At 43.4% G+C, this 26,037-nt stretch overlaps 1 protein-coding gene across 3 annotated transcripts in view; it reads left to right on the top strand.

Moving 5' to 3' along the window:
* GJA8 (gap junction protein alpha 8) overlaps nucleotides 1–25,582 on the top strand; it is a 32,983-nt gene extending 7,401 nt beyond the window's left edge. Inside the window, exons 2-3 of one of the 3 annotated variants that reach the window (XM_052793900.1) lie at nucleotides 16,443–17,451; nucleotides 18,800–25,582. In XM_052793900.1, coding sequence (XP_052649860.1) covers nucleotides 16,453–17,451; nucleotides 18,800–18,874 — 1,074 coding nt within the window. In that variant the 5' untranslated portion in view covers nucleotides 16,443–16,452 and the 3' untranslated portion in view covers nucleotides 18,875–25,582. Of the gene's footprint in view, nucleotides 1–13,329; nucleotides 13,448–16,442 lie in introns of those variants that run through there. The other 2 variants (XM_052793899.1, XM_052793898.1) reach the window with 2 other exon arrangements.
* Nucleotides 25,583–26,037: the final 455 nt, after the last annotated feature.

Here is a 26,037-nt window from a genome sequence, read left to right as displayed (position 1 = left end):
GAGCAACCAGGCACCGTCTTCACTGGGAGAAAAGGGCATGGGCTAGATGCAGGCCTCTCACCTGAACTCAGAGTGTTTGCTTCACCTTTTTATTGGATTATGCTGCAGTGATATCCTAAAGCAAATGAGGCTTCATTAGTGTCCACTGAGGTGCTCAGTGATAAGAGGTATTAATCATCATTTATCAGTGTTGCTTTAATTCTCCTCGAGCCAAGCCAAGGCGTTCCTTTGCATACCATCATCTATGGCTTTGAATACATTTCAAAGTTTAAACCTTGAACAGTTATTCTCCTATATTTCTGACGCAAACAAGAATGAGTTCTTTCCCTCTCCTTCCTCAATGGGCATTTAAATTGTTTTGTGGAAAAACTATATTCCCATGATGCCAGGGTTTTGCTTCATTTCTTAACTTATTCCCCACAGACTTAAACTTTGGCAGAGGCCAAGAGTGTGCATGTGGAAGAGTCAGTGGTGCAATGTACCATTAGAAACTTCTGAGAACAGCACTAGAAAGATGAGCACTGACGCAGATGGAGGTTGGGGCAATATTAATAGGCGCCAGCAGGGGCTCTGAGCCTTTGCGCACAGCTGGTGTGAGTAGATACTTGCTGTAACAGTACTTTCTGGGAAACACAATGGCCCCTTATGAGCCAGCCCTATCCCAACACAGTGGAAGAAAGCCAGGCAGGGCAGTGTGTCCCCTGCGGTGCAGGAGGGCTAGCTGGGTGGAGCGTGGCAAGGGGCGGTAAGTGGGCGAGGAGCTGTGGATGTGACCACTGAGGCTGCGCCGGGTGGGAAGCTTTTCCTCTTGTGACTTCACCTGGATTGTGTGCCAACCTCAGCACACAATGTTATCACTGCAAGCCAGCACATGGCCAGGACGGCTGTGCTTGCACAGTCAGGCCCCAGGAGACATTCTCCAGTTCTTATAGCTTTTGGCTTTGATGGCTTTTGCCAGAAACATGCCATGACCCTATTCCCTGGGTTTGTTTCCAATGGTACCGGGACTGCCTCTGCTCATGGATGACCTGTGCTGCTGAGGTGGGTATGTAGTTGTTGGGAGTAAAAGTGAAGGGTTTTGTCAGGAACTGAATCAGGACCTCTCCTCTACCCCCCACCTCTCTGGCAATCTGTGCTGCTCTTGGCTGTTTCCTTATCTAGGGTTTATTGCTGTGCAAAACAGCTGAGTTAATGACTCAAAAAGTCCCGGCTGCATGAAGACTTTACTGCTCGGATAGAAATCCTTCCCAAGAAGCCCATTCCCCTTTCTGTAACAGATACATTGCTGCTGAAACCATGAGTACTCTTGGATAAATGCAGTCCTTGGATAAACGTAGTCCTTCGGGGCTCAGAACCAGTCTGTGGCAGTGGTTTCCATGGGTCAGGGATGTGTGGTCTGTGTACAGTCACCTTTACTTTTGTCACTGTTAAATATCTTGCCTAAAAGGGAGAGTCGGGCCTGGATCATCAGAAGCACTTGGCATTTTCACAGATCTCCCTCCATGGCAGTCTACGGAAGGTTTATCTTTTCTCTAAGGGACACAAGCTAGATTAAATGCTGCTGCTAGAAGTCCCAGCCTGAGCCTGCCCTCTTGCCTGCACTAGCAGAAAGCCTACATTATTTATTTTGTTCTGTTGTTCCATGAATAAGACTTTTATTGCCCCTTGCTTGCCTTTTTGCCCAGGCAAGCCCAGGCATCCTTTCTTGAAAAGAAGAAATCAATACCCTTTCCTTAATTCCTTGGCAGCCTTTGCTTTTCCCAGGACAGATGTTTTCTAGGACAGTTCCAGGTTTTCCATGCTTTGGCAGGATAGGCAACACATTCAAAGAGTGTAACAGCACTGGACTAGTTTGCAGGAAATGAAGTGGTTCCAACCTTTGACACCTGAGATTCATGAGTGACTAAAGTCTTTGGCATCAGGGAGACCTGTTAATGCAAATGTCAATTTCCAGCTAAATTAAAATCTACTCGTAGGACAGTCATATGGCTTTCGACAGGCATGACAATGTATACAGCAAATAGCATCCAAGAGAATTTGCAGGAGTCTCTGTATTTTTGGGGGCCTGTTCTGGGTACATGATTGGTGCCTGGTTGTTCATAAGTCTTTGTAGGTTTGCTGACAGCTTGCCAGGATTGGCATTTGTACTCCAATAAATAGGCTTGAAACAGTACAGTAACAAACAGGCTGTTGCTGGCACCTTCATGCTGGACAGATATGAGTCTGCTATAGGCAGCTCAAGTGCTGATGCGTGATACCCTTTGATACAAATGCACTTAGGTGCTTTGTGGGGCATCATCTGTATTAAGCTTGAAGGAGGCAGGCTCTATGTTCAAGTTGTCTGTGAGCTGTCCTTTGGCACATGTGGATTGGCTGTGTCTTTATTGCTTTGTTTTCTGCTGAGTGTTCTTTGCTATTCTCATTCTGCTTTGCAGTAATTCTAGTCTTCTTGCTTCACATTTGCTTCTCACATGGTCTTGCCTGTGTCCTTCAAACTGCTTCCCTTATATGGATAGCAAAGGTAGGCGCTATCTTTCCAGGACTGAGAGATGAGACATTGCTTATAGATGGGACTAGCTTTTGAAATGTATGAGCAAGAATCCTCAGGATGATGCTGTACACAGACACTCGTGACACTGCTTTCTGGGCTACAGATCATAAATTATTTTTGGGAGCTGGACTAGAGATGAGCAGATTTAAGCCCTTAAAATTACATACTAGCAGCCCGTGTATAGATCTAAGATCTCATATGATCAATACAGGGTGAGAAGACAGTCCTGGGGGTTACCTTCTTCATTCAGGCCGGCAGGTAGTCATTAAAGCAAACTGACTTTTGAACCAGAAAATAAGTACTCTTTTTCTAATTTGCTGAATTAGGGGTCATGGAGAACACATAATGGGGAGATTTTGACAGCAGAGGACTGTCACGAAAACTGGATAACAAACCAGGCAGGACTGAGGTGATATATGTACACGCCTTGCCTCTATGTGTACATCCAAGGATCACATTAGCCCTATCAAGCACAAAGTTGCACTGCGAGCTTGTATGCAGTTCAGCTACCCTGAGCTCAAGAGTATTCCGTGGAGTCACTGCTTCCCGGGACGAAGTTCCCCATAGCAGAGCTACAGCTGATCTCCTTGCGGATGTGCAAGACGTGACCTTCCTTGTGCTAAAGCAAACCCTTTCCGTGTTTGCTCAGCTCACTGTGCCATCAGGGGTGCTCTAGATCAGCAGTCCCCTTTTTCATGATTTGTCCCTCTCCTGGACTTACTGACATTTGCAAAACGTTTGCTGTTTACTTCCAGGTTATCGACTAAAAATATCGTGAGGCCAAACACCCTTCAGGATCTTGGTACAAACACGCTATAAACAAAACAATCACTTCTAGTTCTCAATTGTATTTTGGGACCAGTCTGATAGGTCATTTATAGTCTGTTTAACGACTGCTATCTTATTTTTATGTCAAGCAAGTTCTTTACTCAAATTGCCATGTGATAGAAGAGAAACTGCCTTCCAGGATCTTAAGTATGTCGTACCAGCTTTGTTATATTTAACAATGGTATGTGCAATTTCCTCAGAGAAAAGTATTAACACAGTTCAGTGGGGTGAATTTTCTATAAAACAATGTTGATTGCCCCTAGTTATATTTCCCTCCTTTTATTCCCTTTGTTCTGTGTTAGCCACTTCATTATTTAGTTCAGGACTGAGATCCTACCACAGGCTGTAGTTACCTGTGAGTAATTACAGTTATGGGATATGCCCTTCTACATAGTCTTTACAAAATGCCAGAATATGGGTTTTCTTCTTCTCTAGGACTTACCCATTGCACCAAGAAGTACAGAAAATCAACATAAATAGTGCAGAGACATCCTATGCAGCTTATGAAAAAAAAAAAGTAAGTTTCAGTGCAAGGTATCCAGTCCTGCTGATTTAAAATGCCTGATTTTAGTAGGTGGTATTTAATTCCTCTGGGATATGACGATAATAGACATGTCATCAACAATGTCTTCATAATCTACTTTCTTTTTTCCCAGCAGTAGGGTAGAAGTATTTATTGATTTCATTTTTCTCGTCTGCATTATTATTGAATAATCTAACATTTCCATCTGATAACAGATCAATACCATGATTAGGACTCATTTTGTTCTTAATTTACTTTTTTAAAAAATAGCTTTGTCAGTCTTTTTTTCTCTTTCATTTCCATCATCACTTTTTTATAAGTCCTATCTTCTAATTTATATTCAGCTTCTCCTCTCTTACTATTATATGTGTTTTACTTACTTAACGCCACCCGCATTTCCATTTTAAATCTGGTGGTGTTTTTTCAATTACACTTTCTTTACTGGGGACTTGTGTATTTTTGGTGCCTAGTAAAAAATTTTTAAGCAGTTCTCAATGATTATTTATATTTTCTTATGTAAATCCTTTCTTTGTGTTGATTTAGCCCAGAATTATACTCAGGGCTGGGAAACAAGACTTTTTAAAGCATCATGTCTTTCAAAGCTTTGCATTACCACTCTGGACCCTGGTCTGCTTTCATATAACAGTGCAGTTAACTGGGGATCAGTAAACCAGCTATCAGCCTCTCATTTCTACCATCACTTTACCCATCTGGATAAGGTGAAATACAGGTTTTGTTCATTTTGGATTTAAGATTTGCAAAATGAGGAAGCTGTTTAGAACATTTAAAAATCCCCAAGGCTGTTTTTGAGTCGGCAATATCAGCATGTGTTAAACTAAACAATAACTTATGTTTGTTTTTTCTTTGGTTAGTGCTTGAATAACCAGTGGTCCCATATTCCAGTGTTGCTTGGTTATCTGTTGCAGAACTAAATCATCAATCCATTTACTAGAACATTGAGTCACAAATATTGAATATTGTTAACTAGGAAATTACGATTCAAAATCACAAACAAGCGAGCAGGTAAAACCTTTTCTTTTTACCCCACTTCTGCCCACTCAGTCTTTCTTAGGGCTACAGCCATTGATTTTAACATTCAGTTGTACAAACCATCCCAGCATCTTTTCCAATGTGTTATAGCTGTAGTCTCCTGGGTAGGTAAAGCCTTGATGAATATAAAATGGAAAGGGATGCCACGACTGTATACAGCTAAAGAGGATGTATTAGAATGGACTTAACTTCTGTATCGTGCTTCTGTAAAGGAGGGCATGATTCTGAAAGGAAGAGCAAGGGCTGCAGCTGAATACACCCAGCACTGGTCAGTGGAGCTGATATGCAGCAGAGGGATTAGAAACCCGCCAAACCTGCTGCACCCTGGGCCCAAGCAGGGTGGCCAACAGAAATATTAGAGTTCATGTCCTCACTTCAGAGCTTCACGGACTGGAGAGACACAGGTCATTAAAATACATGCCAGTATTTTGCGGAGGAACTATCTGTAGTAATAGCTGCATTCATTATGATGGTGTTTATCAGTCAGAAAAGAATGGGGCCTCGTAGCGCAGGACATGTGGAAGAGTAATCGACAGTTGCTATGCCAAGGTGGGACTTGCCACAGAAGTAGCTGCTGAAAGTTTTGCCAGGACACAGGACAGGGGACCCCCAAAGAGTCTTAATGCTTCTCTTACAAGGATCCTGATAATGCTTTAAACCATATTGCTGTTAAGAATATCATATTAACTGAGCAGTAACAGGACTTCAAGGGATTGAAGTTTGCTGGAAATAATGAAGAAAAAACCCCAACAGGTCTCTCCAAACTGGAAGCCCTTCAGCCCTACCACCTATGTTTTCTGGCAGGTCTGTACATAGATAATCCCTGCCTCCTTCCACCCGGCTGTTTATTAGTTTGAGGCCAGGTTGTCTTAGGGAATGCTGAAGATCTTTGGATGGACGATTTATCTATGGACGGGTTATCTCCTTGATCAGGAAAAGAGAACGACTGGCTCAACAGCTTCCAAGTTCAATAACCTCCTTTTCTTCTTAATAAATCGCTGAGGCATGAGAGGCTTCCGTTCCTTGCTGGCATCTTTTACACTGTGCCCAAAGAAACAATCATATCAGGCTCAGGAAGGCAAATGACTGAAAGGGCAGGGAAACAGGAACCGTCCCCACGGATGTCCTCCCCAGAGAGGCTGGGAACATGCTCTGCTGTGGGAAATGGGAAGCTGAGGTCAGCCAAAGTGCACGGCAGGTATGCTCATCTCTCGGGACTGGAAGAACAGATAATGGCCTGTTTTGCCATGCCCATTGCTCCCCTGTCCTGCTTATGAGCTCTCCCAGGCCGCCTCCACACCTCGTGTGCACAGCGCACCTTCACCGCACCATTCCGCGGTGTGGAAATGAAGGCAGGGAGATAAAGGTGGAGAGTGGGTGGTGACAATGCTCCTGAGAGCCCTGAGCCTACCACTCAGCAAGGCAGGCCTTGGTGGTGTTAGAAGAGCCCAGAAGAAAGGAGAAAGGATGGGGGAATGAGCCCGCATCAGAAACTGGAAGGCAACAATCCTGATGCACAGTGAGGTAACACAGGACATTTCCAGACATACCCACTTGTTCAGGTCTTTCAGAAGCTTTGCTCTTTCCAGCTCCTTGTGCCTAAGGATGTTAAGAGATTGCATAAAAAGTCTTGATAAAACAAACATATGGAGATCCCCTCAAGAGGCTGGGAGATATTATTAGCCCCTCTGTTACTGGCAGGCCTGGAGCAATTAATTATTACCAGAAGTATTACCAGGTGCTTGTCACTGCTTTCCCTGGATCCACTTTACATAGTCCAGACTGGCTGTAAGCAACATGTTCCCTAACTGGTCTGATACCTCACAACTCCTGATAGCAGTTAATCCATTTCTCTGAGGAGGATCTCAATAGTGGTGGAAGGGCCATGATCTAGACCATATGCAGAAAGAAATTTGTGTCTATGGACCACCTAAGTATGCAGCATGCATATAGTCTTAGATCTTCTCAGAGATGTCCTTCAGCTGATGTGCTCCACCTCCACATCTGACCAGGCAGTAGGTTCTAGGCAGGGGGCAGAGAAAGGGCCAGGTAAGAGGAGGCTATATGGGGACCTAGGAAAGGCATTTTGTATATGATAGCTCCATAATGCATGTGCTACACCTTGCCTACAAGCTCTGGGCCCTTTCCCAGTGCACTTTTTCAGAAATAGCATCTGCACTGGCATGAGAACTTAGAATTTCTAACCAGGGCACTGTTGTAAAGGTCTGCATTTCTAGAAATAGCCTGGTTAAATTTTAAGTGAAATCATGCTGAACCATGAAATCATGTGTCTAAACCAGTATTCTTTTCCTAGCCCTGTTTGTGCTGCTGCTGCGGTACCATAGCACCTACCTTTGACATGTGAGAGTTCATCTCCTTTGCTTTACACATTCTTTGTAAGTTTAGTGCAGTTTTTATTATTAACCATGCTGTTATTAAAAGGAGAATCATGCAGGTCAGCTGGTATATGTGAGAAATATTTGCTGGAAAAGGGATGCAGAATCAACTGAAAATACAGATTATATTAGCAAAAAGAGTGCTTTGTCAACAAAGTTTACACTGATTCTATAAGTAAAATCAGTGACATAAAAGTGATCTTCACGTCAGTTTAACTCCATCTATTTAACCATTGTAAAAGCACTATAAAAAAATCGTATTCACGATAGGTATTACTGCATCACTGCAACTTTCCTGTGTTTGCTTTGCCTTGGTTTTGGTAGAGAAGTTTAAGAAAGGAAGGATGAGGGAAGAGAAAGGTAATACCAGACACACTGTGCCTTCTCTTTTCTCTTTCATAGCATCCCTCGGTCTCCCCGGTGCTGTACAGTGCATGAATGAGAGAACACCGCCCACTAGTGGTTTAGGCTGCAGGAGCCCGAGGGACCGCTTGCAGAGGCTGCTCCTTGTTTCTGCTTTGCTGATGTACTCCGCCAATTGTACTGGGACAAGGTGGGTGGTTTTTATTCCTCCCGCCCTCAGATAAAATCAGCACCTCTGGAAAAGGTCAGCGCTGAACTGAGCGAGAACAGAGGTTCTTACTGGAAGTGCCATGGATCGCTCGCACCCTTTTTCATGTTTAGCCTCAAAGTCCAGATGAAACACTCTAAATAAGCTATGGCATTTAATCTTACAGTTACTACAGTAAGAGAACAAATTGGTTGAAATGCGGTTACGGTGAGCAAACACCTCTAAATCCGCACCACGTTCAGAGTCATCGGTGAAGTTAAAGAACAAAGCAGTGACCCTCCCGAAGCTTCCCCGAGGACAGCCCTCCTTGCAGGGCGGTGTGGAGATACCTCTGGTAGCCTGGGGTCACCTAGCACCGGCATGGGAAGCAGCATAGCACCACTGTTCTTCACGCTGCCCCAGCTAATTAGCCCCACTCCAGAGGAGATAATTAATTCAAGTGGAATGCTTTGCTGACACAGCCAACCTGCTCCCAAACCTGAGCTGGTATCTCCCCGGCTCAGCATTGCACTGGGTGGTGTAGACAACCTGGGATGTCCAGGCTGAGTTTTCAGCATTGGTAGCAAGATACTTTTAAAAAAAAACAAAACCAAACTGAAAATATTTCTCTGAGATTTCTCTAGGTCTGTGGCCCTACATAAAACTGTACAGCCAAAGACATCAGAAAGCCTCCCTCTCCCCCCAGATTGTTTTTCTGCTTATGAGGTAAGATCATCCTTAACAGATGTTTGTTTACCTCTTCATAAAAACCTCCTGTGAGCCTCCCCAAGCAGTGTGGTGTAGTGCTTTGCTATTCTTACCATTGCAAAGTGTTTTTCTAATGTTTAGCTATATCATTTTTATTGCAAATTAAGCTGATTATTTCTTCTTTAACTTCTGGTGAATGTAGAGGACAACTGCTTAGTCTTTCCACCCATTATAACAAATGTTTATGCGCTGGAAGACTGTTATCATGCCTCCCCTCCTGTTGTTCTTTTCCTAGAGAAAACAAACTCAGTTATTTTATCCATTCCTTATAAGTCATGGTTTTTTGCATGTCTTATCATTTTGTTGTTCTTTTTTGGACTCTCTCCAAATTGTCTACATCTCCTGTAAAATGTAGTGCCTGGAACCGGACACACTGTTCCTGCTGAGAGCTCAGCAGTATCGAGTAAATGCACATAATAATTGCTTTCTTTGCCTTATACACAAAACTCCCCTTAAAGCATCTCAGAATGAGATTTGTCTTTTTCTGTGGGAATCTCACTTAACAGACTCATAGTCAGTCCCGCCCCAGCTCTTTCTTTGTTGCACTGCTGCTGAAATGGTTACGATCTAGTTTGGATCAGCGTATTTGGTGTCTGTGCAGTCACCTTTCCCGAATTGTATCTTGGTACAGTCACCTCTGCAGAGGGCAGCCCTGCTTTCCAGTGTCTCACATTCCTCTCAAATTCTGATCACCCCAGCCCCCCTGCCTTCAGGAAGGACTGCTGCCCCCCTACCCCAGCTGTCATCCTTTTGGTTTTCTCCTCTAGTCTGTTGACCAAAACACACAAGGAAATACTGAGCAGCCCTGGAGGCAGAACTTCAGGGATATGATCCTCCCAGCTGGAAAAGTGAAGCCCTGATAATTACCCTTGATTATGGTACTTCAACCTGTGTAGCCTCTGCATGGTGACTTTGTTTGCTGCTCCGGGAGCCTGCAATCTAGACATTTTCTAAATGCTCAGTAAAGTCAAGGTATTTTACAACTACCATTTCCTCCTCATCTACCAGGCCCGTTAGTCAAAGAGGGAAATTAGCCTCGTTTGACAGGATTTGTTCTTCAAAATTTCCTGCTGTTTGTTTCTTATCACCTTATTGTCTTTCAGCTACTTATAAATTGATTGTTTCATAATTGGTTCCAGTATCTTTCTAGGTATCACAGTTAGGCTGACTGGCCTGTAATTCCCCAGATCCTCTTCTAACAGTAATTGTCAGAGAAGAACTGCGTTTAAGTTAAATAGATATTGAAAGACATTCCACTTTTGCCCTGCTTATCTTTATTCATTGTCTAGTTTTGTTCTATCCCTTAAATTAAAAACATGTTTCCCATAAGTATTTATCCTCCACTTGAGGCTCAGCACAATCCAGCCCTGCCTTCACCTTTTCTCCTGTGTTCTTGCCCAAACCTTCCTGTTACTTACATACTTCTCCAATTTCCCTCCTTCTTGATGCTTTATATGTTCCTTCCTCTCTTTTCTTTATGGTTTGTTTGCAGTTTCCCAGCAAAATACATTCCCCAACAATTTATATCCCCCAGTGCCTGGAGGGCTCTGAAGAGAGTCCTGGAAAAATCTCAGAGCTCTGCCCTTAAAATGTGGACAGTGACATTTACCGGTCTTATAGGGACATAGCAAGTTCTGCCTAAAGGTTTGCCCAGGGCTAGCTACATTTAAGTGATTTCTGAGACCAGTAGGTGGCAGAGAGAAGATGAAATCTGGGACACTGGTCCTAGTGGTCAGACCAATAGATAGCTTTGGATCTAGGATGGACAGACACGTGTTATTAGAAAGCAGGTGTCTGCTAAGTTGGGTAGCGTCTAGCAAACAAGAGTGTTGGGTAAAGCTCCCACCTTCTTGTAGGCAGGTTGAATATATTTAGTGTTCAGCTTCAGCCATGAGCAAAAGGTTTGTGTGTTCAGCAGAAGAACAGGAAGCATGTGCCACTTTCTAGCTAAGCAGATCAGGAGAAGATAACTTTGTTTGCGGGAGAGGTATCGTTATCCAGGGTTGTGCACTATATAATTGCACAATCTGCTATCATGCATGAACAGAGCTGTTCAATAGCATGGCCCTGCCTTGTCCTGACATCATGTCTGTGTTGGAAATCCATCTGGAATGAAAAATCCCACATTCCCCAAGTGACCTTGTAGTCTTTGAGCAAAAGGCTGAGTTGCAGTGGAGACTTCACAGTTTCAGTGGTGCCAGAGACAGGAGCTCAGTCACCAGCCTCAAAGCAGCTAGAGGATGAGAAGTCAGCAATGAAGCAAACTTTTTTCCAAAGAAAATAACATTTTAAAAGTGCAGGAAATGTCTATGTTTCTTTGAAGGCAAGAAAAGTCCTGAAGGCAAGAAAAAGTCATTCTGAGTAACAGTGTTACTCTCATTAGCTGCTACTATTTCTAGCGCTGGTTTTTGGAGATGGAAGTACTCAGCACTTCTACAGGTTGCCTAATGAGAGCATAAATGCTAGGCCAGGTACACAGGTTGGAAGTGTTCACCATTACCAGTCTGGCACTGTCAGTGTTGCAGTTCTTTTGCAGACTCGGCGAATGAAGCATGCTGCGTGTGAAGTCCAGTCTTCTAGAGCTTTGGTTTTATGGTCTCTACTCCTTTCTTTCACAGCCATTGCTTTCATATTACAAAGGCAGCCCTGACTTCCAGCATTACTCTGATACCTGAGAGAATCAAGTCCCTTTCTTGCTCTTCTCGTGCTCTGCCCTCTCCTCTTCATCCCCATCTCAAACAACCACTTCCCTGGGTAGCCCAGTACAAGAGGAATTCCTCACTGGCCATCTTCATCTTCATTTAGGCCATTTTCTGCAGCCATTTTCTTCAGGGGGAGGAGGCCCTAGTGAGCTGGAGAATCTGTCCCAGAGCTCAATGGTGCCTTTTTAAAAGGCATCCAGTTGAAGGGACTGTGTGGTTTTCCCCAAGCCCAAAATGTCCAGCAAAGTCAGTGTGCCCCATGTTAAAGGCTCTGCACCCTAGTGATAGCAAAGAAAGTTACCCTGATCATTCAGACGAAGGTAACTTATACCAAATGATCAGTGACTTGAATATAATTTCTGCATCAGCTGCATCTTGCAAGCTGTTCTGCAACTTGCCAGACAGTGTTTGATATTTGGATAGTGTTTGCAAATGGCAGATAGAAGGTTAATGGGAAATGTCTCTGACAGTAGCTGGATGTAATTTAGAGATGGACTACAGCCATGTAGTTACATACCAGATTTGGGTTTTGGCTCATTATATTAGAGAGGTAAGGCCCAGAAAAGGATATGCACATTCAGCCAGAGCTGAGTTTTCCAAAAAGACAGTTTCAGTCTGAAAAGGGATGGGCAGTTTAACATCTGAACTATCTGGCTTCTGTGATGCACCAGCTTGCACGCACTCTTTAAAGGTGTTAGCTGCTGGTGGTATCATTTAGTTCTCCCTCTCTTACTGTTTCCCAGAGAAAGGATGAGGATGGCAGTGATGACCAGTCACTCATGTATTAATCCTAGTTTATCTCAGTAGCATATAGCAAAACAAAGCAACAAAAGTATTCCTTACTCTTCCCTACTGTCCTTATTCCTCTTGTTGATCAAATTGTGCCTTGTCTTACTCACTTCACGTTCTTGGAACTTGTGTCCTCTCCTCTGTGTGTCCTCTCTCCAGGAAGACTATGTAGCACAGGCTGAAAAATGTCATGTATAGACCTCTACTACTTTTCTATTAAGAGAGCGATTTATTAAGGTGTTCAGAATATGACCTTCATTCCAACTGCATGCATAGAAAATGTTTTTCTTTTGTGTCTCCAAACTGATCGCTCTTGAAAAATATGATTCTTTTCCAACTCTCACTTATCCTTTAGCTCTTCTGAAATCCAGTTTGAAAAATATCATCTCTCTCTCCAGTTGTGCTTTGTCCTTTGGGGCTATGCAACTCAGCTTAAAAGCTGTTTAGGAAGACAACTGCTGAAATGAGGCTCTGAACTTACATGGGCACAAATGCCCAGAAACACCGAAGAGGGGCATCTTTTGAAGATACAAAATTTTGTGGCCCTCTTATTATATCATCTCATTCAAACGACAGCATTTCTAGAGACAGAGCGTCTCCCAATGCCATTCTGGGGAATTAAATTCAGTGTTGAGTATGCATAAAGAGAGAGGAGAGCTACTTGCTGCTTCATCACTTTATGAGCCTGGTGTCTGTATCATTGCTTAGCAGATCTTGCTTCCAGTAATCCTCTTTTTCTTCAGAGCTGAGCACCAAGAGCACATTCTGAGCAATTCATACGAAAGACTACAAAAATAACATCTCAGAATAAAGTTATATCCTTTGGCTTATAATCAAAACTCACAGGGCAGTTAGTTGTACTTGTGGATGCATTATTGAGCCTGTGATTTTTCTCTTCTGTGGGCTCTCCAGCATTTTTGCAGATGGCTGGGGGTAGGTGAGTGCGCCTGGGGTAACATTCCTGTTTGCTGAGCTGCTGGAATTTGGCTATGCTCCTTAACAAAACAGTTTGGTTTAGACATTTTTGATGCATGTGCATGTGCAAGATGCATTTGGAAGAAAAACTAAGCAGAACTAAGAAACTGAAAGGCGAGGTTGTAAAATTGGTATTTCTCAGCCTTGATTAATATTGACTGATGATCTCATTTTCCCATACTGCTTCTTTTTCCAGGTAAAAGATGTTAAAGAGCAGTCCAAAGTATCTGACGATGCCAAATACAGACCCCGTACCTCAGTGACGCCTGTGCTGGAAATCAGCACTGCGACTTGGCTGTCAGAGCTGGGTATAGGGTAACAAATTAATTCAATTAGTTCTGCCACTATCAGAGATGTTGGCACTCCCTTGTCACCTGTCACACGACAACACCTAAAGACTAGCAAGTGGGGACACACACAGAGCTGTGCTGAACCATACCAGAATTGCAGAGATGCTTTAGTCCCTGCTTAACTGTGCAAACTCCCATTTATGCATGTATTAGGTTTTTCACTGCCTGTTCCTCTCCCCCCTCTGCTTTTCATGTTCAGTGGATTCTCCTCTCTGTGTCTCTGCCTCTCTTTCTCTATTTTTTTCTCCCTATTGTTCCCCATGTCACTAACTGTCACTCACTTCATAAAGCCGTCTGGCTCAGAGCTTAAATATTGCAGGGCAACTAAAACCCACCATCAGAGCCAATTCAGTCATATCTGCTCAGTCGTGCGACAAGATTGGGACTTTTAGGGTAGGGAAGAAGAGAGACAAAAGTTCACTCTTCCCTGCAGAGTGCCAAGACAGGAGGGGGACACATTTCTTCGGTGGAGCCTTTCACAGCGGCAAGTTGCTTGCTCAACGTCCTTAACCTATACAGTCTTTTTCACTGGTAGCGTGCTCAGGTTGCAACGTCTGGAAGTGCGGGGTGGGGGTTTGCAACAAGTGAGTTAAGAACACGAGTCTGTTGACTCTGAGTGGGCTTAGGCAGTCTCCTGCTCTTTCTTTATGACAGGCAATTTAAGGGAAAAGGTGACTGCCTAAATTCATCGCTAGCACCTTTCTTGAGACTTGAGGGGTGACTGCTTACAGGTGGAATCCTAGACATTTGAACTGGTTGTACCACTTCAGTCCACCCAAAACTGTTCCTTGCAGTTGAACTGATTGAGCAACCTCGAACCACTTCACTTGGAGAAAATAGGATGGTCATGGCAGAGGTTTGAAAAACGTGACTAGCTCGGAAGTGATCTCAGGAAGAGTTTAGCCAAATGTAGCAAGCTGAAGCGAGACATTTGATGGAGTTAGACAGGAAACATTTTTCCTTCTCTTGTACAGTGAGTTTTCCGTATGATAAGGTTTATCACATCTTGAATGCCGCTCTTGCGTGCTGCAGTGGAAATGTTCAAATGGTAGCTGTGGATATCAGCGTAACTCACAAAGAAAGGAAGGGATGGAGTTAACCGCAGTGCCTGGGGGACAATGAAGTTTATATTGTGTGTAGTCGTGTTTTTTACAGAGTTGCACATGACTGGTAACTGTTGGGTGTACTTTGCTCTGTGAATTTGCAGAAAGAGAATGTTTAAATCAGTTTAGATAATGTATGTAAACAGCATAATCTTCTGCTAGATTTGTTAATGTAAGTGCTGACATTAACACACTCTTTTACACAACTTTAATGACTGAGAAAGTAGCAATTAAATTATATGTTTGCCGCTTATGCATGCAAGGTGTTTGTGCAAGCTGAAGGACTGTGTTCTGTTCTTCGTTTTCTAACATGGGTGTCTGGGGTTAAAATTTTACAAGGTTTGAAGGCAAGGAAAATGAGTCCATCTTGGTTTAGAAAAATGACATCAGAAGGATTTTTTTTTTGTTGAAAATTTGTGAAATTCCCCAGAGCCATAGAAATCTCAATATTTTGTGTGGTTTTCTATGTGTGAATATGTACACACAGTAGTTGAAACTGCCTGGTACGCAATGGTGTGTTGTAATATATGGCATTACAAATATATCCCAGTGGTATCTGAAGGAGGAGGGAAGTTTAGATACTCAGTTTTCCATGCAGTTGATTGTACATTCTTTTTCCCAGCACTTGTCTATGTATGTCTGCATTTAGGAAACTATAGATGGAGGTAGTATCTAAGAGATGATCTTCTAGATCCCTGTGACCAGCTATTCCCTGCTTCACTTGTCATGGTCCACAAGTTGGTCTTTCTGGATCACTGTAATATTCTGCATTCCTCAAAGACTTCAGACTGCTGTGGCGTGTTAAATCAGCCCATCCCAAACAAGTTTGCTCTTTATTTCCCTCATTCATAGATTTTCCCTTGCCTAAAATTATATAGTAGGAAGTTGAGGACACGCAGGATGAAGTCCTGGCCTAGGAATAATTTCTTATCATGCAAAAATAATGACAGATGTAAAGTTTGACTTACATTACTTGAAAATGGACTACTTAGCTTTCCTGTAGGATACCTGCAGCTGGCTTCCAGTTCTGTGTTAGCCTGAGATAGCACTGACATTTTAGAGAGAGAAAATAGTATTTTAGGTCCCAGTTATAGACCTTTGTGTTTTTCTCCAGGTTGGTTCCAAAGTCAGTGTGGCAACTGACTTCAGGAGAGGATACAAAGAATAGCCCAAAGAACACCAAATCATTATACTGTATATCATGCATACTATATAGCAAAACTAGTATATATGGTAGTTATTAAGCTTATACAGTATTACTAAAATAATAATGGTGTTGTAATTGCTATTCTTACCTAACAGAGTGATTTCTAATGTAGAATTAATATATGCAACCTTAGAGAGAATTCAGGTTTGTATAGGTGCAAGATGGGCACCAATTCAAGATCTGTTTGACCCATGTGTGAAGAAGAGCTTGGGTGCTTGAAAGCTTCACTCTTTTCTAACCACTGCAGCTGCATGCTGATAAATCTGTTCTACTGTACTGCTGGCGAGTGTTTGTACGTGTACGAAATTTAAGCAGGCTCATGCAACTGAGCCTACGAGGCACCACAGAAGACTCTTACCCGGACAAGGAGTTAAATAAACCCCCCCTCCCCGGCTGCAAAGTAATTGCCCATTTAGAGCCAGGGAAGAAAGAATTTAGCAAGCAGTTTGCTCTGGCTTCCCAGCCCTTCTCTTGCTAATAAATCATTGTGATCAGGCAAATAAGCAGGCAAGCAACCTTTTTTCTGTTCTCAAAGCATATTAGGGAAATACTTACTGGTTGAAAGCAACAAAAGACATCAGTGGGAAAACCTGAAATCTTTTAAATTTAGCATAATTTGTGGTCATTCTCTTTCTTTTTTCTTTCCTTAGACAGTAAGAAATGGGTGACTGGAGTTTCTTGGGGAACATTTTAGAGCAGGTGAACGAGCAATCCACTGTCATCGGGAGAGTTTGGCTCACAGTGCTCTTCATTTTCCGCATCCTGATCCTGGGAACAGCTGCCGAGCTAGTGTGGGGAGATGAACAATCAGACTTTGTGTGCAACACTCAGCAACCTGGTTGTGAGAATGTCTGCTATGATGAGGCCTTCCCCATCTCCCACATCCGGCTCTGGGTCCTGCAGATCATTTTTGTATCCACACCTTCACTCATGTACTTTGGGCATGCCGTGCACCATGTCCGCATGGAGGAGAAGAGGAGAGAGAGGGAGGAAGCTGAGAGGCGTCAGCAAGTTGAGGTGGATGAAGAGAAGCTGCCCCTGGCTCCAAATCAAAACAAAGGCAACAACCCTGATGGGACCAAGAAGTTTCGCCTGGAGGGCACCCTCCTGAGAACCTATATCTTCCACATCATTTTCAAAACCCTCTTTGAGGTGGGATTCATAGTAGGTCAGTACTTCCTTTATGGCTTCCGAATTCTCCCCCTTTACCGCTGTGGGCGGTGGCCCTGTCCCAATCTTGTGGACTGTTTTGTCTCCAGGCCCACGGAGAAGACCATCTTTATTATGTTCATGCTGGTGGTGGCTTCCGTGTCCCTCTTCCTCAACCTGGTGGAGATCAGTCACTTGATCCTCAAAAGGATCCGGAGGGCTCTGAGAAGACCAGTGGAGGAACAGCTGGGGGAGGTCCCAGAGAAGCCCCTCCATGCCATCACAGTCCCCTCCATCCCAAAGACCAAAGGCTACAAGTTGCTGGAAGAAGAGAAGCCAGTGCCCCACTATTTCCCTCTCGCAGAAGTAGGGGTTGAGCCCAGTCCCCTTCCATCAGCCTTCAATGAGTTTGAGGAGAAGATTGGGGTGGGACCATTGGAAGATCTCTCTAGGGCATTTGATGAGAGGTTACCATCATATGCACAAGCGAAGGAACTGGAAGAGGAGAAGGTAAGAGCAGAGGAGGAACAAGAAGAGGAGCAGCTGGGACCTCAGGGAGAGCCAGGGGTGAAGAAAGCAGTGGAGGAGGTGGTGAGCGATGAAGTGGAAGGGCCTTCAGCACCTGCTGAACTCACCACTGATATGAGACCCCTCAGCAGGCTAAGTAAAGCCAGCAGCCGGGCCAGGTCAGATGATTTGACTGTATGAAGGTGCAGGATATGGGGAGCACATGAAAAGGAAAAGGTTGAAGAGAAAAGGAGAGAGAGAGAAAGAAATCAAAAGATATTTTTAAGCAAAGTGCTAAAATGGCCATTTGAATATTATTTCCTCTTGAGATTCTCAACTGGAAAGGTACTATCATGGTAACTGTGCCTTATTTGCCCTGTATGTCCATTTAAAAAGGAACATTTTCCCTGTTTCCACATGCCAGCTAACTCCTTACAGTAATAGCTACATTGTACACATAACTGATGTCTTTTAAAACCTAACGTGGCAGTGAAACCCAGATGTCACCACTGTGAACGTATTTACTGGAAGCTTTGTGTTCCACATTTCTCTAGGAACATGGGGACGATCTGTCTCTGCAGCCAGCAAGGGGGATGACTGATCAACAACTGTATCTAGTATTTCTTTTTCTGTTTCCACCTATGGCATGCTGAGCAGATCTCCCCTTCGCTGTTGGCACGGAATTGCAGTTATTTAATTCACAAAGTGAATTCTGTGCTTAGCATCAACAGACTAAAATAGTAAGCACTATTTCCCCTCTCTATTCAGAAAATAAGGGTCAAAATGTCCCCATTTTCTCTGTGAATGCAAATCTGAGTTAGGTAAAAATATTTTCCTTTATGTCAAAAATATTTCTGCTCTTCAAGTGACATTGACAGTGGGCAAGGTTAACAGTAGCTCTCTACTAGGATTTAGCAGATGCCCACAGATGGATTATTTGTTCCCAAGAGGGTCGTCCAGCCCCGAGTCTATTTCAGAGCACTGGAAAGAATAAATTCAAGTGATATTTTTTACTTGTAGTCTTGTGATTTAAAGATCTGCAACTCGATTTAGCAAAGCAAGCGTGGGAAGGCTTCTGTGAAAGGAGGAAACAGCTACAGCCGCCAGAGCATGAAACCAAACACAAGCCTTCATGGCATGATCCTGACATGTGCTCAGTTCCTGGAGCTCCCAAACTTACAGGCACTCAGCAAATCTCAGGTACAGAGTCCTGAAGGCACCTGTGTACCTAAACCTGGGGTCTAGGTAACTACGTGCCTATTTAAACCTCTAAACACAAAACTGGTTGTTCAAGTTTGAAAAGTCTGATATGATAATAGTCTTTTGACATCCTTTGTTTTTAATTTGACAGACGGGAGCCATCCAGTGGTTTACGTCTCTATTAAATGCCAAAGTCTCGAGTAAAACAAGGCCTTCCAAAACATGATTTAGACCTTTTGTGCCAACAGGTCTGTAGAGAACTCCCAGAGCCTCAGCAAAATCTTTTTTTGTTACAAAAGGCAGAAAAGCATGTGCTTGCAAATGTTTAAATCCCCGTGGATTTCTAATTTTAGGACTACAGCAGCATCTTTCGGCTGAGACAGTGCAGCAATGCATTCAAAAAACTTCAGGATAACAGCTGTGTCCCCCCAAAACTGAGCCTCATGCCAGAAAAGTGCAGGTATGCACTCTCATCTGCTCTGCTCTGCAAACCTCAGACCCTGCCAGCTCAGCAAATTCTTTCTGCTGGGCTGCAGCCCATCCCATTGTTCCCAGGGCAGGCTCTAATCCAGGTCAGGAAAAAAAAGGTCTTTGGCATAATGCATAAAACTCATCCCGCCATTAGCTAGAAAAGACCCTCTGTGGTCTCCCATTGTAGTAGGGCTGACTCCAAGCCCATTGAAGTCAAATGGGTGTCTGAGAGCGCTCTGGGTAGGCTTGGGCTCATACCTCCAGTCCTGCTGCATCCCAGCCCATGCAGCCACCAGTACAGTCAGTTCTGTCACTTGCTGATCTAACCTGTTTGGTGGAGTTCCCCTGCCTTGTTATGCAGCTGCCCTGTACGAGTGCAAAGGTGGCTAGACTTCACTGCTAAGTGAAGTAAGCTGTACATATGTAGAAAGTTTGTAGGGTGCATTGGGATTCTTCAGCATCACAGTGGTGCCACGTATTTTTTTTTTTTTACTATTAATCCTTTTGCTCCTCTTGGGCCTGCGTATTTTCCCAAGTTTTGCTGCCTGAGGTCAAAATCTTTGCTCCCTGGACAAAGGCTGTTAGGTTGTCCTCCCTTGTGAAGGAAGACTGGAAGGTACCTCCTCAGTTTTGGGAAGGAATATGACAAAGCAACACATGCGAAGGCACGTGCAGAGAGAGAATCTGGAGGCTACCATTTATCCACTCTCTTGACGCGGAAACAGGAGAACAGTTAACACAAATGAAAGTCAACTGAGGAAAGAGAATGTTTTTCAGCAGGAAAAGGGTCCACTGTGCCCAGTATTCTACTAGAATTCAAGCAAGGGCAAAAACTCAGATGAACAGCGAAATCACTACACTTATACGAGATGGGATCTATTACTTTTTATTTTCTTCACAGAAAGATAGAAGAGAGTTTTAATGGTTCTAAGCATAAACCAGCCCACTTGTCTAAAGGGGTAGGAAACACACTTGCCTGTAGGTAAAAAAAATATATATATCTGTAACGGTTCAGTATGAGGTATCTTCCATCTTCAGAGCGTCTGATCCTTCCAGATACCAACAGACTAGATGAATCACCCCCACACTTGTTTACTTCTAATTACTTGACAAGTCCTTTTACATACAAAGTATTTTAATAACCATCCCTGTTCCTGACCTCTGACATGCGTACCTTCATTAGATCTCTGGACTAATTCAGACGAGTATTTATTCATCACAGGTATATGGTCCACACTATGGCTGTTGGGCGGTCCAGTCTTTAATCATCAGATGTTGAGTATGTCATTCTTTTTCACTGGAGTGCTTCAGTAAAATGCACTATATGCAGTGAACTCAATGGACACCCTGTAGTTCTTTTACAGCTGCCACAGGAAAGGCCGTTTCTTCCTCTGGGTCATGACAGCACAATGAAACAAACCAGCATTTTCCTCCAGTATCCAGTCACCTGCTTGTTGATTTTTTTTTTCAAGCTGGTTTTCAAGTACCCTGCCAGACTGCTAGCAAATCTGTAGCCACCAAGTATGAGCCACGGCATCAAGACAGCCCTTCTCGGCAAACTGAGCAGGGAACTAACAGTCTGGCCTTCTGGCATTCAGCCTCATCTCTGCAATGAAATCACTGTGGGACTGTCAGCAACTCATTCTTCCTTCTTGTACAATTGGGAATAATTTTCTACCTCACAAAGATGATGTGAGGCTCGATATATTGTGTTAGTAATAGAACGGGAGGTCCTTGGATGGAAGGCCCTACAGATGAGCAAAGGATTATTGCTATTTCTGGATGTGATATCATATAAATGTGTTTTATTCCTTCTCAATGAGACAAATTTAATCATTTATTCAAGAAATTGCTGGTGAAGTTGCATAACAGCCTCAGAGCTGTGGATTCAGTGTATGATTCTACTCGAAAAATAAGTAAGCAAAACATAGATATAAAGAACAGGGAAAATTATTTTCTTGGGAAGGGGGAAGTCACTGAACAATTAGAGCCATGCCTGGATCATTTAAAGGTGTGTGTACCCCCTTGGCTCTCTGTGCAAATAAATAACTGGCTCTCTGCAAGGAGCATTAAGATGCAAGTGTCAAAATCACCAAAGGAGGTAAAAGTAGAAGAGAAAGGTAGTGTCTTAGCTTACAATAGCATGTGGGAGTTGGTGTTCTCTAGTGTCTAGAGCAGTGGACCTAGGATAATAATCTTAGATTTATTTCCAGCTCTGCTTCTGACTTGCTGTGATAATCACTTTACCTCTCAGCGCCTGTTTTCTCCACCTGTAAAATGGGTGTAAGAATTTCCACCTACCTCACAGGGATGTTGTGAGGCTTCTTTAATTCTGTTTGTAAAGTAAGTAGGAATGATCTGATGAAAAGCACTGCTGAAATGCATGGTATCCTTGTTCTTCCCTGGCAGAATGGCTAACTTGGTTAATATGTAACTCCTCGACTGGGCGGGCATTAGTTTGAAAATGTGAACACTGCATTGCACTGACAACATCAACGCAGATGTGGATTTGCCATGAGTAAAAAAGACTCCATTGATCCCCCACCCCTCTCTCCCACCTTAGCCTTGGCCTGGCCGTATGAAGTAGCAGTGACAGTGTGGTTACATGGACCCCTCTTCTCCATCCCCAGCATCCATTCTGGGGCAGCATTTATGCTTAAATAAGACAGTTTCTGGAGGGGGGTGCAGGCTGGGGAGCTCTAACAATTTTAAGGGCTTTGCAAGGCATGTAGGAGAGGGTTGTATAATGCACAATATTGCTGGGCTTCTGTTTTAAACCACTCAGTGCAAACTCCAAGTAAATTTTCCAGAGTCTCCATGAAAGAGTTTACAATTGCTTATAGCACGCAGAAAAAAAGCCCCTCTTCGTGAATGCAAACCCACAAATTATCATGTTATACTGATTCTTTCCTGTAAGTGTGATAGATACCAACGATCCCTGAGTGCTGAAACACAATGAAGTACAGATTCCTCCTCCTGTAGGAATGGAGACATTTGGGGAGATCTCTGCTCTCTAGGTCTGTGTAAGCATGAAATCTACTTACTGAGGGAGTAAAGCCCAGTCTCTCCTGCCACTCAGTAACTCACTGACTGAGCAGTTTTACATTTAAAGAGTGGCCATGTCACACAATGCTGAAAAAAAGTGGCAGTTTGCTGTTTTGTATAGAAAATGGCTTTTCAGGCTGACAACTGAAAGTAATCCTAGCCTAGGCATAGTTTTGTTTAGTAAAGACAGGAACAGCTATGAGAGCTAGACTAAAGCCTTCCTATAAGCCTGAGGCAGTTGTGATAAAATGGTATGCGGTGCCAGATTTCCCCAAGGGCCAGGGTTGGATAAACATACCAAAATCAGGGGACTTGTCTAAGTATTGGAATAATTTTTTTTCCCCAACAGAATGATGCTACCATTTCTTAGGCTCTGTGTGTGCTACGCCTTTTAACATGGCTCGGGAAAGGGTTTTTGCCAACACCAAATGTGCTTATACAGTTGAGTAGTAACCATGGCAAATAAATGTGTATTGACTTGCCAAGATGTAGCCTGGCACACAGTCCTTTCCTTGCAACTAGCTTGGCATGCACCTATTTCAGTAGAACCGGCAAGACTTGTGTCTCTGTCAACAATTCAAGTTTTTCTCTCAGCAGCTTGACGTACAAAGAGACATTGAAGATTTGTTCAACCTAGAGAGGAGGTGGCTAAGGGGGTGGGGAAGTCTAACTGCTGTCTTCAGGTACTTAATGGGGAGTTACAGGGAAGATGGAGCCAGACTCTTGACAGAGGTGCACAGCAAAGGATCAGAAGCAATGATCACAAAGAACAGCAAGGAAAATTTTCACTAAAAAATTCTGACTAGGAAAAAAATTGTTCAACTGGAGAGTGGTTCAGCACTAAAACAGGTGCCCAGAGACGTGGTAGGATCTCCATCCTTGGAGGATGAAGCCTGACTGGGAAAAGCGTTGAGCACCCTGGTCTGACTTTGATGTTGGCTCTGCATTGAGCTGAAGGCTGGACCAGCTGGTCCCTTCCAGCCTGAACTATCTATCCCATGGGAAGCTGAAAACTCAGTGCAGCCACTGCATGTGGAACAATGGGTGTGGGGCACTTTTTGCCTCTCTGGGGTGCTCTGGTAGAATTTGCTTAGGCTGTCCCGGCAGACAACACCAACTAAGTGGGCATTGCAGCAGAGGCCGATGCACAAACACAGTCAGCTGATGTTTGGTAGCTAGAAAAGCTGCTTGAGGCCAGAACTATGTGTTGTGTAACTGGTTTGGAAAGAACATTACAAATAAAATAAAATTAAAAAGAAAAGAGTATGCTTGTCAACAGAGAAAATCATGGAAATATAAGGGGCTTAGGTCTTTCCAGCTCCCTTTAATTTCAGTGTCAAGTGTGCCTTTAAATCCATCTGAAAGTGCAGAGGATGGCATTTTAATGTTCTGTCAACAAAAACCTGGGTATTTTAAAGCTTGCTGATCTGGGATGAAGCAGAACTGAATAGAAATGGTGATTACAGAGCTACTGACAGAACATTTTTAAAAAAACCCAGAGACTGTTGGCCTTCGCCTTGCTAGATCCAGCCTGACACAGTAAAAGCAAAACAAGCCGTTTATTGGTTTCCAAGGAGGAAAGTCTGTATTGCTTGGAAAAGTCATGGAGTAGCCTACTGAAAAATTTTTAAGTCAACACAGCAACAAATTTGTGGTGAAACATTAAACAGAAAAGTTGGCTCCTATGGTGTTTCCCTGAAGCTCAGGGGAGAGCTGGATTGAAGGATGATTAGGATAAGGAAACGCAGTTACAAATGAGCATACCAAAAAATGCTGGATTAGAAGCAGGCTGCAGGCAAAGGCCGAAGTGAGGAAGCCTGCAAGCTCATGGGCCGAGTACCTCATTGTAAGGATAAGGCAAGCCAACGTGAGACATGAATTAAACCCAGTCTGTTACCAAATCTGGTATTCCTGGATTTTAAGAAGGTCAGCAACTTTAAAGTAATTTAATTGAACTTTTATGCACTGGTTTCTCTATTTACTGGGTAGAATTGAGAACCAGAAATAGCATGGGCAAAGCTTTTTTTTCCAAATCCTTCTACCTAAGTATATGAAGAATTACTGGGACAAAAATGGTCAGGTAAGTTTCTCAATACATATATGCTAGTTCAAAGAAAAGTCATAGACAACCCCATAAAGGAATTCATCTATTGCCAGTGAACACCATCATCTGAACTCACCAAAAATAAATTTGAAAGAAATTCAGAAATCAGAATGATGTCGGATTACTCCCAGCTTCAGAGCTCCTGTTCATGAAAACCTTTGGAGAGAAAAGAAAATGGATGGCCAGCTGCCAGCTAAGCCTATTTGTCATGAATGTGCCCTGTAGCACTTTCTGGAACCCTGTGCTATTTCTAAATATACTCTTGGCCAACAAACTGCCTTAATTCAATATGCTCCACCTTTCCACTTTACTTGAAAGGCTTGACTTCAGCTCCCTCTACAAACTGAACATAAAATAGTCACATTCACACTTTAATATGGGGAAGAATAAAATATGGAACTGAGCGGAAACCTGCCAACGTACTGACCAGCCCTTCCTCCTCGTGCGCTGCCTCTCCTCTCTGGCCACCTCCATCTATATTCTGTTTAATGAAACTACCAGCCTCTCACAACTGAGAAGTTGTCTTTGTACCTGTGGAGTACCATGGACCCTTCTCCCCACACATGCACATCAGCAGCTATCTAAGGAGGAACAACACGGAATAAATTTCCTATTTTCTTTTTACACTTTTTGTCTTCCCTGAAGGAGAAGTCCTGGGACTAGGGGGTGGATCTGAGTTTTTCCAGTAGGAATTATCTTCTTCCCTGTGTGTTTCTCCCCAGGCTCAGGAATCAGTAATTTACAGCTAAGCAGAGGCATGTTTCAAGCCTATTTATAAACACATGCAAAGAAGAAATTTTAAAGAGCTATGACCAAACTCTGCCTTGTTTTTTAACCTTGTGTTGAAGTGAGTGGAGTTGCCAAGGTGTAAACAAGAGCAGAATTTGGCTTTGTATAATTTACTTTTTAAAGGATTTCCTGTTAACTTCTGTCTTTAAAAAGCAACCAACAACTAATCTTGCCCCACAACCTACCAATACAGAACAAAACAACCACAAATCCCTCCAAACTCAGGAATCTCACCGCTTTAGGAAAGATCAGTTTCTAAGTAGCAGATACAGAAAGGAAGAACAGGGAAGTCCTGATCTCAGCTCTGCATTAATTGGCAGCAAGACCAGAAGCTGTAAAAAGAGAGGCCTCAGGTCAGATATGATAATCTGCTCCCTCAGTTCATTTCCCCGTGAAAGCTGAATGTCTCTTTCTCTTTGCAATGCTGTAGACAAAGAGACAAATTTCAAACCAAGATGACTGACAGCAAGACAGAAAGCCAAACAATCAAAGAGACTGTGGGACTAATCCGGTGACTCGGCACAACCAAACATAGATTTGTTTTCCTAGTGAAATGAGTTGTAATGAATAAAGGTTCCTGATTTTCAATCAGCAGGGGCTCTGTGCTTTGTTAAACTCCCAGCTAGCCCCACTTGATTCTTTCTCTTCCTGTATGTTATTCCAAATACAGAGTTTTGAGCGGCAAGGGTTAGGTGTATTTTTAAAAGTAAAAAAAGATACAGACACCATCAAGTTCAAGCAGGGACATGACTGTGACATGAAGGATTGGATCTCACACTGATAGGCATCAGGAAATTCCCTGTTTGAACTATTACTTCCCTTCTGGCCCCATTCCTTGATACATTATAATTGCAAGGCCTGACCCGCATCCCCAGCCCGGCTCCCGGCGCAGAGGGAGGACGGAGAGGGCCCCACGCGGGAGACCCATCTCCCCTGAGGTGGGAAGACGGGCCTGGCGCAGTCGCGGCGCACCACGCTCC

The sequence above is a fragment of the Harpia harpyja genome, chromosome 8 (genome assembly GCF_026419915.1).
Source record: "Harpia harpyja isolate bHarHar1 chromosome 8, bHarHar1 primary haplotype, whole genome shotgun sequence".
NCBI classification, from domain to species: domain Eukaryota; kingdom Metazoa; phylum Chordata; class Aves; order Accipitriformes; family Accipitridae; genus Harpia; species Harpia harpyja.
This window is presented reverse-complemented; position numbering and strand designations above follow the sequence as displayed.